Source organism: Osmia bicornis, chromosome 13 (assembly GCF_907164935.1).
Source record: "Osmia bicornis bicornis chromosome 13, iOsmBic2.1, whole genome shotgun sequence".
In the NCBI taxonomy this organism is placed as follows: Eukaryota; Metazoa; Arthropoda; class Insecta; order Hymenoptera; family Megachilidae; genus Osmia; species Osmia bicornis.
In genome coordinates, this window is record NC_060228.1 from 1708495 (window position 1) to 1723111 (window position 14617).

General features: G+C 39.8%; 1 protein-coding gene across 7 annotated transcripts in view; it reads right to left on the bottom strand.

Moving 5' to 3' along the window:
- LOC114871777 (potassium voltage-gated channel protein Shal) overlaps window positions 1-14617 on the bottom strand; it is an 85870-nt gene that overhangs the window by 26994 nt on the left and 44259 nt on the right. For all 7 annotated transcript variants that reach the window (XR_006829991.1, XR_006829990.1, XM_029178129.2 and 4 more), the window contains exon 3: window positions 4303-4491. Coding sequence is in view for 5 of the 7 variants with exons in the window: in XM_029178129.2 (XP_029033962.1) it covers window positions 4303-4491 (189 nt within the window). In the remaining 2 variants the exon portion in view is untranslated. The remainder of the gene's footprint in view (window positions 1-4302; window positions 4492-14617) is intronic.

A 14617-nucleotide genomic window follows, 5' to 3' on the forward strand; every position in this document is an offset into this window, starting at 1 on the left:
ATGGAAGTGGCACGCAATAATCTCATCAAGATCTTGCACAGAATTCGACTCTATTGTGTTTCAAACTTCCTTAATCATCTAAGATCTTCCGTTCCCATTAATCATCTTAATTAACCTATTCCACCAACATTTCTCTATTACAACAAACAAAGAACGTTGCAGATGAAAAATGAAATGCAACCCTTGAAAAACAAACGTCAGAATACTAAAGTCCCGATAGATAAAATTGGTATTTCGTTTCATTATGGAATTCCAAAGGGGCTTCTTTTGCTTCTGAGCCTCTAGTTACGAAACAATCGTGCAGAAAGTTGATCCGTCGCGTCGAGTCGTTTCGTGAAACACTCTCTTATCAGAGGGTAGCACGTACTCCTCTATCCTTGTTATCGGATGCTTTTATATTTCGTTCGAAAATTCCATGTAAAGCAGAATCGTATCGATTGGCAATAACCAGAGGACAAAAGTACGGAGAGATTGGGACTGGAAAAATAACTCAGAGGGTAAGTTAGATGAGGAGAGAGAGAAAGAGTCGAGTTGAAGAAGAAGTAGAACGAACGAATCTGTGGGAAAAGTTCTGATTGGAAAATTTGAAACGAAAGGCTATCGTGAAAGATAATGAAACGAGGATGTCCAGCTGGACACTCTTGGACATTGTATTATATTTCCAGATTACCAGATGCTTTTAACTCGAACGAGGAAAACCATAGAAACTGAAAACGAAAAAATAGCCAATGCTTCGCTGTCGCGCTACAAATCAGCCCCTTGATGGCGGAGAAGCTCAACAATGATGACGCATGAACAGAATTCGTGGACATCCTCTTAGTTGACAGGGGTACACTCTGGCAGGAAGTTGAGGCGGTGGCACGTAGCCGTGCTCGAAAAGCGTGAGAAAGCGACAGGAAGTGGAACGACAGGGCCCCAGGCTGTGTGCACGATTTTCTTGACGACTCAACAAAGGCAACCCGGAATCGCGTTGCTTTCTGGGTTAAGTACAGCTACTGGGTGCAGGACAGTGAGCAAACGGAACTATCGGGCAAGCTCGTGTTCGTTGGGGAAAGCAAGGTGATCGGAAGCTGATAAGAAGTAACAAAACTGTTGTGCTACTCGAAGAAGAAGAAAAAGAAGAAGAAGAAGAAGATGTGATGTCTATTAGATTTCAACGAAAAAGGGGAACTCCGAGTCCGTTCAGGGAGAAGAGAAAAAAGGGAATAATAGAGGAGAGGGTACGAATATAGGAAACCCATTTTATTTTCAGATGTAGAAAGTCTCAGACAAAAATTTGGAGAATTTCATACATAATGTGCTGTATGAATATAAATATTATAGACTTTACAAAACTTCTATTTTTTCTTTTTCATTTTTTCTAATTGATGGCAAATTCGGGTAATAATAGGAGACAATGTTACTAATGAGAAGAATAAAGTTATAAAACTAAAGTAGAACATAACAGAACGTCAGATATAATTAACACTAGAATTACCGATGTTTGATGCACACTAATTTTTATCCTGAAAATAATACAGAAAATTAAATAAATATGGGATGAAACATAATTTAATACATATACAATAGCCACATTATAGCAAAAATACCTTGATAAAATTTATAAATTAAAATAAGAAACTTGAAACCAGTCATTTTAACTGGTTTGGTAGTTCTAGTGTTAAATCCACAATTTGCCTTTACGCACATTTTATATGTTCATATGTTCATTTTATTATTTAATAATAAATTTAAAAATGTAATATTAATATGAGACTGTCTCATATTGCTACAAATCAAGTATCTCATATTTCTACAAATTTGTTGTTTCACTCTCTATTATTATTTATCATAATCAAAACACAAATACTTCAAATATCCTTTAGTATACGAATTCTATGATTATTATAGTATAACTTACTTGTTTTGCTTCTTTGATACTCGCTAAATAAACTACAGCAAAAAAGCACGAGTAGGAACTTTCTATTACGGCCAAAACTTAAAACGTCTGTTAAATAAAACAATGATATCTATCAAAAATATTATGAAATAGAATTTTACTCGTCGTAATACTTAATATACAATCGTTGTTAAAAGAGTCAATACTGCGTACGAGTTAAAACCTTGGTATCTCATATTTGTACCTTCTCCTCTACGTTGAAGTGAGGACTCGTTGAAAGGCCTTTAATCCTAAAAATTCACTGGCTAAAGTTCTACTCGATCTCGTATTCGTAAAATGCACAGAGAAAGCACTCGTACCGATAACCCTCGCGAAGTTAATCGATGCCTCCTTGCCCCCGGAAAAACTTGCAATTAACACAATTTTCGTGGAAATTCAAGCTCGAGTGGCGAACGAGACAGAGACTTCGATTCGCGAAATACCATCTGACCTATTTAATCAAGTTATTCAACGCTTTGCTTTTTCATTGTACCTGCATATTATACAGCATATCTGTTAGCAAAAATGCTTTCTAGATCTCCGATGTATCGAGTGATATCGATACAAGGACGAGTATCAAACGAAATAACAAATGTGGTCAATAATAGAGAATAAAGGAGATATTCATTGGAATGTCAAGAACGATTTACTTTTTGATTTTGAAAACCTTCAACTCCACATCGTGCTAAGAAGGATTGAATTTTGTTGAAAATCAGCCAACAGTTTCTTAACACAGTAAAAAGGAAGTTTAAAGACTAAATAGACATGGGATGAACAGTGCTGACGCAAAGCTATGTGCAGTTCTGCAGTTTTTCAATACACAACTTTAAACTGTGCCAATCTTCCATTATTATTCAATGTCCCTACTTGTACGTATCTAAAATTTAAGCGATATTAGTATCATATTAATTACGCAGGGTAACAAGTGGAAAGCTGAAATTGAAAATTGAATCAATTGTATCCCGAATAATTGCAATTAAAGCGTACCGTGATATACACGTCCGTGTTTTCGCTGCATCTCGTGATATCGATGTTTTTCACGCCACTAATCGCCGCCTTATTTTTACCTACTATATCAAACGCTAATTGCAATTTGAAACTTGTAATTAGCAAATTTGATTAAAAAATTTTCAAACTTGAAATATAATATAAATTTGTCTGTTAAAATGATTAGAATAGAAATCGTGTCGTCACGGATAGACACCACTCGCGTAAACGTTGTAACGAAGTTAATGAAACAGCCAGTATACGGTTGCATAGCACAAAGAACGAGACTCTGTGTCGCGCGCGTTCCTCGAAACACATATGTTTCCGCAGTACCTGTCACGATCGCACACAAAGAGAATACACATAAAACGGTCTGGGTGAGCTTAGTGGGTGGCACGGCATCCCTCGCGAGTGCCGAGCTAAAATTAGACCCGAACACGGGAGGGTTTATTCAAATTACTCTGCAACGCGCGAAGCGGACTCTTAGTTTCTAAGCGGCCACGTTACTTCTCGCCTAGAGAATGAACCGGCTCGGATAACCTGCCATATCCCACACTGACGCCACGATATTAAACGAGCCACCGACGAGCTTAATGAAACATCTACCACCTCGACGCATCATAACGATCAACAATTTTTTCTCATCGTGTCAGTAAATGGTAACGAACTTTACAGTGAATGAAAAAAGAAATTAAAAATTTTTCTCTATCCAGAGAAATGATCGGATAAGTTTCCGAATGGCCCCACCAAAATTGAGAATTCAGGTTCGGTGTATAACCTAAATTGACTACCAGAAACCGATAAAAGTTGGTTTCAGAATTGGGTGTCTTACTGTTTTTGAGATATTGTGGTATAATTTTGTATAGTTTCTAAATGGCCCCACCGAAATTCAGAACCCAGGTTCGGTGTATAACCTAAATTGACTACCAGAAACCGATAAAAGTTGGTTTCAGAGTTGGATGTCTTACTGTTTCTGAGATAACGTGGTACAATTTTGTATAGTTTCTAAATGGCCCCACCGAAATTGAGAACTTAGGTTCGGTATATAACTTAAATTGAATACCAGAAACCGATTAAAATTGGTTTCAGAGCTGCATGTCTTGCCGTTTTTAAGATATCGTGGTAAGAAATTTGTGTACAATTTTGGGACTACGTATGCGCTGTTCGATACTGCGCATACACAAAACCTAACCTAATCTAACCTAACCTTACCACGATATCTCGAAAACGGTAAGACATCCAGCTCTGAAACCAAGTTTAATCGGTTTCTTGTAGTCAATTTAGGTTATATACCGAGCCTGGGTTCTGAATTTTGGTGGGGCCATTCGGAAACACAGCCAAACGATCAAGCGACAAAGAATTTTCACAAATGCTAGAAATATGTTTCGAGGACTTACCGTAGTCTTCTCTAAACAACGAAGTAGATGATGATGCTGTAACTCGAAGATATCCTCCTCCTTGTAAGAGTCGTCCAGCTGAAGTCCGCTCTCCTGTGCGGCCAATCGGGCTTCAGCCGCTTTCTTTTTGCTCACGAACGCTGCTCCGCTCGAAGCTTTAGCGATCCTGATACGTGCCAATCTGGCTTTCTGTAACAAAACAGAAAAAAAGCACGTACAATCAGTATCACAAAAATACTGGATATCTAACAGTATCTCTTATATTATCGATTTTATACCTTTGCCAAAAGGAGAAAAACACGTCCATGGTCAAACAAGTTCAGATGAATTTTTGGAAAGTGACCAAATGTAAAAGGGAACTTTCATTTGGAAAAAAGCATCTTCGAAAGAAGAAAGGGTCTAGTGGAAACGAAGTAAAAACGCGTGTCTTTCCAGGTCGAGTGAAATTGTCTCGCGCGAAACAATGGGAAGGAGGTTATCATCGCTGAAAATCGCTACGACAACGCATCAGCGGCTCTCCAGAGGCGAGCGAATTGACGCGCGCGGGGGCGCGTCCGAGCAAGAAGTCATTAGACTAACAACGATGCATTGTCTGCCTGTTTTTTCCTTCGTTCCCTCGGGGCCTCCTGCTTTCCGCCATCCTCGGTCAATTACGCTTTTAGCGGGAATTTTCCGCAAGAAATTACCATACGCGACGGCGCGGCGCGGCGCGGGGCGGCGCGACCAACTGACGCTTTAAAGGCGGAATTTCCTATGTGCGTCGATCGCATGCGCCTGCGTCCGGCGGACGATCTTGTCCGATTTTTTCTACTGATGGCTATACACTAGTGGAATTAATTCTGGACATTTTTAAATTTTTACTAAATTTCGCATTTATTGAAATTATTTAGATTTTATATTCTAATCATTGTTTTCTAATTTTAGGGCGTCGATTACGAGTATATAAAAAAATCAGTAAAAAGACCATTTACAGCCTTACTTTTAATATACAATAAAAATTACAATTTCAACTTATCAAAGGAGGTAGAAAAAGATTAATATTTCGTTGGATATCCTTTCATCCTGTGATTGGCTATTTCACATCATGCGACGTTTCGTGTTGCCAGGCGCAAAAACAGAAATAACAACACTGTTTAGATTTTTTTAAATAAAAATTTTAAAACATTCACAAAAATCGTGTGAAAATATGAAGTATAAACATTATAGATTATAATAAAAATATTACAGTATCAATTTAGCATAGCAGAATATACATTTTCTGTATAAATATGAAATAAAGAATATTTTTATTCAAAATGTCCAGAATTAATTCCACCAGTGTATTTTTTTAAGACGCGTGCATTCAGTAGAAAAATCGGACAAGCTCGCCTGTCGGACGCAGACGCGTGCGATCGACGCACACAGGAAATTCCGTTTTTGAACTCGCGGATCCACGACCATTTCCGAAACGATTACACTCCAACCACTGGATTTTCTGGTTCTTTCGTCGTTCCGTATTGACAGTATTAGAAATGATGCCAATGTTAGCCAACGTCGTCGTTGAGAGAGGTGTTCCGGCCATGACCCCCTCACAGTTACCTACTACTCTTGACCATGTGGTGTAAAAATGAAGTCTTTCTTTATTTTTCATTGTATTCTTATATCTTAATTCATCCATTTAATTTTATTTTTTGTATCAACTATGTAATCATAGACTCCATTATTAATTAAACAAGTATATAAGATTATTACTAATATTAGTGTGTTTGAGCTTGAATCGCAACGATTTCTCGTATAGTTTCATGACCTCTGGTAGACAGCACCGTAACGAGACTAATTTTACCAGAAAATTAATTACCGGCGAGCTTTCCGAAAATATAGAAAACGAAAAATATCATCGAATCGTGTCAAACTATATTTATTTATATTTGAAAATCGTATATCTACTATGCAACAACGTAACATTGAACGATGGCAATAGGGTCATTAAATTCGTCAGCGCGTCTCGTTAAAGCGGAAACTTTGTTGGCATAGCAGAGATTTCGTATCGCGTAAGCGTTTCCCCGGGTAGTCCGCAAACTTTTTGCAAAACATCGATATAATTCAGGGAACGATGTTGTTGCATTTATCTCGGGCAAGCAGCCGCGCCTGCGGCTCCAAACCTCTGCGCGTACCGTATTACACACACTGAGCCTTCATTGTACGAGGCTTCTCGTGCGGAAGACATAAAGAACGGCCCGGCACCAGAGTTAAATGACATCGCACCAGTACACAACGCGTGGCTTTCGTTGGATCCATCATTAACGCGTTATTTCTCTTTAACGAGCCTTTTACTACGTCCGCAAGCCCTATAAAGCTTCGCGCAACACCCTGATTTGTCCGTCAACTAGAATCCGACCAGAAGTCGACGAGAATTACCGGATAAAATAAAATGATCGATTACAAGGAAAATATTTTGCTCAATTTTCTCATTAAACGATAACAATCGCCGTTCGTTCCGCTTCGTACGTTTTACAAGTTTCCCAAGAATTAACGTCTGTTTACACCATTTGTTTATCGCTGATCAAGCTTCATCAAGAATTTTTCAAGCAATTTGCGTTAACCGAAGTAAATCGTGTCCGCAACGGTTACAGACCGGGCTGTTTCGCTTATCGAGTTTCGTGGATCTCGGCCGGGAATTCTTCTACAAAATTTCCTTAACGGCACGATAATGTAACGATTATACTTGAACCGTCGAGGGAATTACGAAATCGTGCAACGATAAGGGTAAGATCGATCGCAGGAACTCACGATCATGGCTTAACGATAAATCGGCTGAATCTAACACTGTCTTTGTTTCTACGCGTCGAACATCGCTGCTTCACAGTTTACAGTCACCACGACCCGGATATATCAATAACTAGGAAATATGGAATGATCTTGCTCCGCTTATTTCGTCCCTGCTCATGAATCACCCATGCCAAGTTCAACATTGAATGTCATCTAATATTGTTGTATAATACTGTGACCTGGGATCGTTGATTCGCTTTCAAATGTCTCGGTGATCTTCGAATAATTTATTATAATACTCGAGAATTGTTTTATGTTGAATGAATGGAGTCGACTGATTGATTTAATATGAAACTGTGTTATTACTACGAGAGTTGTCGGAGTTCTGATCTCGTTTCTGCGTAAGTACAAGAATGCAATTTGTCTATGGGTGGAACTATGATTAGTGGAAACGCAAGAAGGAATATGCAAACGGAAGGGAAAATTGTGTTATGATTGGGCAAGATTTTTTGGTTTCGGAGAAAGTGATGGAGAAAATGTGGTGGGAGGTGTGAAGGAGTAAAGGTGAGGAAGTGGAAGGTTTCCTGTGGGATATTCCGAAATTTTTCCGAATGGCTGCACCAAAATTGAGAACTCAGGTTCGGTATATGACCTAAATTGACTACAAGAAACCGATTCAAGTTGGTTTCAGACCTGGATTTCTTACCGTTTTCGAGATATCGTGGTAAGGTTAGGTTAGAGTAGGTTAGGTTTTGTGTATGCGCAGTAACGAATAGCATATGTTCAGTATCCAATAGCGCATGCGCAGTATTGAATAGCGCATATGTAGTCCCAAAATTGTACAAAAATTTCTTACCACGATATCTAAAAAATGGTAAGATATCCAGCTCTGAAACCAATTTTGATCGGTTTCTGGTAATCAATTTAGGGTATATACCATACCTGAGTTCTCAATTTTGGTGGGGGCTATTCGGAAATTTATCCTATTTGGGAATTCCTAATTTTTAATTGCGGAGCGCCTAACGATACGTAACTGCAATGAAGGGTAGTCGACCGGACCTCGATTTTATAACCTGTTTTTGCCGGGACCTGAAGTGTCGAGTAATTGAATTACCTCACGTTTAAATGCATTCAATGAGTTACTTCGATAACAATTCCAATAGGTACAATAATACTGACAAAATTTGCTATACCTAATTGTAGGCGTTTTGGTGGAGAGGGAGGGGAGGATTTCGTCCTCCGGACGCCTCTAGTTCGGGACGGCGACCGCTAGGTGGCGAGATGATTGGTGACAGTGTTCTCGCAAGCGGTCACCCGGCATGCAAGTTCCGAATTGCGGTATTATAGGTGTCTGGAGCAGGGATCGTCTGTTGTCAGCCCCACGACGAGTCTGACAGATGATCTCGAAACGAAACGCCTTTTTCTCCCCTCTCCTACATAATATATCAATGATCGAACTAGGGATTTCTGGAAAGGCTCTTTCTGGCAGGCAATGAGTACACTATATCGGAATTCGATTCCTCCTCGTTTCGAGAAATCAAATATTTGCTTTCGTCCATTCTCCCTAAGTTTAACCATTGACCAAACACCGTCCATCGATGTGAAATTACGCGTGATTACGAGCGCACGAGCTAATTATAGCGAACTGCAGCAGTAGCAAGAAAACAATTCTCTCTCTTTCCCTCTTTCCATACCTCCGGTGTTTACCATATTTATATTCGTAGTGAATCGTATATTTTCAGCAGGTCGACCGTTCGAAGCGTCAGATCCGCGTCTGCAAGGTGTCGTGCGGTACGGTTGGACGTTTGTGGATGTGTTTACGCGGTCGACCGCAGCTGCGAAATGTCAGGAAGTTGTCCTCGAATGCAGTTTCAACGGGCGCAGTCGCAACCGCGTGCACTTTCCACCGAGATTTTACTGCATCTAGCCACGCCACGTATTTACCGAAGTTCGCGATTATGTTACCAGCTATTCGAAAGTATTTCAGTTTGAAATCGTTAACCCTCCGGTTACGGAATCGGGGTCAATCGTAGTCGAAAGTTATGGTGGAATTTACGGTAGCCAACGTGATAGGCTTCTCCAGGAGAGACTGCACGATAAATCTTTCTGGACGCAGAAGTTGAAGAATGTAACAACGGGAGAAGAATGGTACCAAAAACGAGGAGTATCGCGTGTCATCGGACAGAGAATGATGGATCACCAGGAGGAACTCGCGATGCGGCCAACCGGAAACGGAAGAATGAAATTTCCTGGCTAGAGTCCAGCGATAACGAGGAGAAGAAAAAATTAACAGCCTGCTCCGAGATTAATTACACAGACGACACGCGTAACTTACGCGGCAGACGAAGAAAATACGAGGGTAGAGATTCGAATTCTCGACGTAGATAAATTGTCTGGAACACGACGACATTCGAACGAGAACAGAGTTGATTTTCACTTTAATTCGATGGTACATAATCCATGCGCTAATATCGTTACTTAGGCAAATACAAGGACAGACTCGATCAGACTCACCAGGCGAATTAATCGACGTTCGCCGCTAATTAATTCGTTTATGAATACAGGTTTTTAACGGGTTTACTGAACGACAGATACCTGTTGTCTCGCATCGAATTAATTAACCATCGACATGCTACGAGGACCGTCCTTCATCCTATAATAGTAATTACCATGATGGAGAGGAGAGATCCTGTTTCGCAAACATAATCCTTCGACATAATATTTTAACTCTCATAATAAAATGAAAAAAATAAAAATATTAAGTTACTGTGTAAATTATATCCGTTAATTTCATAGAGCTATGTCGCTTTTGTATTGAAATTAAAAATATTAAAAATGCGTTTGTTACGTTCAGAGTATGAAATCAAGTTCAATACACATTGGTGAATTAATTAATTCAGCGACTGAGTAAGGGTTTCGTCGGGATCAAGTAGCGCTCGTGAAAAATGTTGAAAGGCTTTTAATGTATCCGATAAGAGTTTGAAAAATTTAATTCGATGGAACAACATCCAGTATGGTGCACTTGTATGAAATGCATTACTCGAAGGAGTACTTGAATACTTAATAAATTCTGCAAACCGTTCGAAACATCGATAGAATGTTCAAACTTCAATTCCATCGAAAGGAAGGCTGTCATTTTTCAAAAGAGATTGGAACCAACATGTCGCTTACGACATCCTTCATCTATGGATGATTTATGTTTGCCCGTCGTTTCCTTCGACACCGTGTTCCGTCGTGTCTCGACAAGAACAGAACGCGTGTACTTTGATGAAAATTACTCTATCACGATTGCCAAACGAATCGCAGCTGACCCAAGCCTGAACGAGGCAGGGACAGAAACGAAAAGGACGATTTAAGGGTGGGCGAGGTTCGAGAAAGGCCATCGGTGGCGCAGAGACACGAACGTGGCCGGAAATATCGCGTGGTTCCCAGCAATTAATCCAAGGAAGATGAGGGAAGGTGGATGCCGCTAGACCGATAAGAAAATGGAATATCCACGATTCCTGCGATCGCGTTTCGAGCCATTCCTACCACCACCACCATCACCTTTATTCCCCTTCATTTCACCCCGTACACCCTCCCGTAACTTTCCCAGCCTGGCGATAAGTTAATTAAGCGAACGTCGACAAATAACGCGGTGGGTCACGGACGGCTGAAAGGGGCGCGGCCTTTCGCCTTTTCAAGAAAGGGCCGTCCTGGAATAAAAGTACGCAAGACCTACTTTCCTGAAGCATTGAAAATTAAAATAGTAAAGTACCGAGGTGAAAATACCCCCCTCAGAAACCTGAGAAACCATAATGCTTGTAGCGTTTCCATAACGCTTCTTTTACCTGAAAATCGTAATAATCATCCATTCATTTCCTCGTATTAATCGCGGCTCGACAACAGAATTCTGTCATCTGGTCGGTAAAAAATTGTTATCAGCCTGGTATTGTATCGCTAGTTAACGCGAATGTCATTTGAATTGTTCGATTCAACGTTGTTCGGGAAAGAGGAAGCTGGTGGTCCACGTAGATACGTTTCAGAGAACAACTTCATCCCTCCCCACGTTTCTACTCGCGATATTGTGTCAACGATGAATGCGTTTTGGAATCTGTGTAACTTCCGGTCCTTCCATCGTGAAACGACGCTGTTGGACGCTGATAAATTTCGCGATCCCTCGCGATGAGAATCGTTAGACTCGATCCACATTTCAATTCGCCTCTCAATTCGCTCAAATATTATTCTATCTTTCATAAGTAACGATCCAATCTGAACCGAATAGAATAATATTTAATCTAATCAAGAGTGGGAGTCTTAGCAACCAATCAATCAACCAAAGTTGAGTTCAATTTAAAGAAGAAACCGCGAGAACATTAAAGAATAATCTGAAATAATTACGTTCGATAATCACCTCCTCTTATTTCCCCGATTCGTGCCAAAGCCTGTTGAACGAAGTCAATTTTCCAACCGGCATAAAGAGTTCCAATTAAAAGTCCCTTTTTAACGAGTTCGCGCCGAGTTAATCCGCTCGAAGGAATCTCTGCCATTGTTCTCGAACATTTATCGTGGCCACGTAATATCGGCTCGAACAAAGGTAATCGACCAGCTACGGTGGGAACAGTCGAATCAAAAGGAATTCGCTTTCTCGATCCTGCTGTTTCTGCTAGGAATAAAAAAAAGAAAGAAGAAGAAGAAGAAGAAGAGAGGGATAAAGGAAGCAAGGGATGTCTGTTGCCGTTCACGACTCGATAATTCCATTGTTATCGGCTCAAGCATTGTGCCGTGCAGCCAATCGAGAAGAATAACAGGAAACTGGCAAGTGATTCGACGAAATTTCGCTAGACTGCATCCCATTACCTAGAGAGGATTTCTCCTCGATACGCTAATTACCTCGTTAATGAATTATTGATGTCCTGATATTACCTATTACCTACATGGATGAATGTTTTTTTCGATAATGTAACAGGAACAGGAGTAGCGTTTGAACCTAATTAGAGGAGGAGGTTCCGAATTAGGCTCCCCCTAAGCTTTAACTTGCCCCTCGAGAACGAGTCGGCATGAAATTTCAGGAAGGAAACATAGGCAAACGATCGAACGCCCAGACCGGTAAATTGATTGAGCCATGAGGGCGTTTACCGTCGAGCAACCGCCAGTGTTCGATCTCGCGTTCAACAGACACGTAGCAATTTACTAGAGGCAGCGGAAATTTTCGAACATTCGCTAGAAATTATGGCAAGCACATCTGAAATCGACTTACATCGCTATCGAGCGGTCTCGGCTCGTTTGAATAATTAATCGATCAATTACTACGTGGCTGATGTGCAACCAATCGGATTCGACGTCCACATACGCGCAGACGTTAATTAGTCTAGATTAAGCATGAAACAGCGGCACCGGGTCAAACGTGACCCAGAGCTGTGATATTTTTAGTTTACCAATTACAGTTATTGCGCCATCCTGTATAAAATAGGATTTTATAGGGTACACGTGTAAACGTGGCCGAAATTAAATCAAACGTATTGGCAGGCGTTTGAAAAAAAAAAAAAAAGGGAAGAGAAGCATTGTAAATCTTTGTAGGAAGAAATACATGAGAACACAAAGCGATTCGAATCGAGCAAAGACGACGATAAATCTTGTGCGTCAAGAAGACCGTAACCGCTTGAAATTCAGAGAATAAAGTTTACGACTGGCCAATTGAATTATTCATGGTAATTCGGTAGAAAGCTTAGATCACTGTGCGATAAATAGCATCGCGAACGGAAACGTCTATTTTGTTTAAACCTTAAGCAACTATAAAATCGTGAATTGTCAGCTTTTCTATTTACGAACTAACGATAAGCGAAGTGAACAACTGTGAAATTTTTTTCATTGTTAAAATAATTTTCTATAATAGACAGTCAAGTGAGTAAGGTTAAAGTGTATTGGAAATGGATTCCTAAATAAAATATACTTTTTTATATTTTAATTTTACACTTTATTAATACGGCTCGGAAAGAACGTCTTTACTCGATGAAAACCAACAAGGAACTGAACAGAATCGGGGCACGTTTTACCTTGGAACTGTTTATGGCATTTCCTCTCAGTGTAGAATCTCTCGACTTAGAGTTTAGAGAAACTCCAGACACATCTGGTCGTTCCGTTTTTGCATTTATAAAAATTTATTTTTATATTAATAATTCAATAAAGTTACTAATAGTAACGTGGATAGCAAGGCTGGTGATTCGAAAACGGCCTCTTAATTGCAGCCACTAATTACCAGCAGTCATTAATTAACGTTATACCTCGAGCTATGGTTCTATGGTTATAGGAACTAGATATCGTTCTCGTCGAACTATAAATTTCAGCGGAAACACGTAATCGATATTCGATTCAAATCACAAAAATCCCCTCCTACTCCTTAATACGTTCGAATCACCGAAGTGGTTGATTTTTCTTTGGAAAATTCTGTGGATTAAACTTCGTACGCGGTCACATAAATCGACGTTATATCAGTGTAATAACGGAACGACGACGTGTCAGCAGTAATTTAAAGTCAGGGTATCTGCTTCGTTTTGATTTATCGAATGTAGATGGTCGGTGATACGTTTTACTGATGTGTTTTACGAGGTGAAAACCCATTGACAGACAGCTTGACGATCAAATTTCCTCAATTTCATTTCTTTTCCACCTTGTCTTTCATCTCGAAGAAAGGTGAAAAGAATTTGCAGCAGTTTAAAAAACAATCTTCTCTTTCCATTCGATTCGAAAACCTTTCAATATTTGTTTAAAATCAACTTATCGAGGAAAATTTGCGTTTCTACATCTACATTCTCTGCTCTCCTTTGCCACAACTATCACATCTTTGCTGAATTTTCATCATCTCGTTTTTCGCATAAGTTATTTTGAAAGTTCGGCTGTATTTAATGCGTTTAAGAATACCGTGACATTGTTGACGCATTATTTCACTGGCGATCGAAAAAAAGGCCACGCCATAAAATCGATGACGTCAAATCGACGGATTTCAGCATCGTTCATCTGCGCGGCTCGATTCGAGTATCAACAGCACGCTAGGAAGATTCTTTATTTTTAATAAGATATTTTAGGGTGGTTGATGAAACCTGAATGCATGTAAAAATATACAACGTAGACTTATAAAACAATCGGAAAGAGGATGATTCCGTAGGTCAAGATAAATTTAAATAACAGAATAAATGTTTACTGTACAATTTAATAAAATTCGTCGTTTCCACGAAACAAGCAGGTATACTCTGAAGATAGTTATTTTTGAAAAAGAACATAAAGAAAAAGATGAAGATAGCGAAAGAACGAAGAAGATATTTGTTCAAGAAGTAGCCGAAAAAAAGCTTTCATCCCCTAATCTCTCCATTTCCACTAAACTCATTGTTGGTCCGTGGAACACGCGAACTTGGCTTGTCTCCACACACCCTATGGCTTCCTTTTTTATTTCCCTCTTCCGTTGGAAGATCAACAAAGTGCGAAAACGATCGCGTTTTTCCTCCGCCACAAACGATTTTCACTGTTATCTTGGCAGTGTCGATGCCTCCTGGCGATCACGAAGTCAAGCACAAACAAACGAAATGTTTAA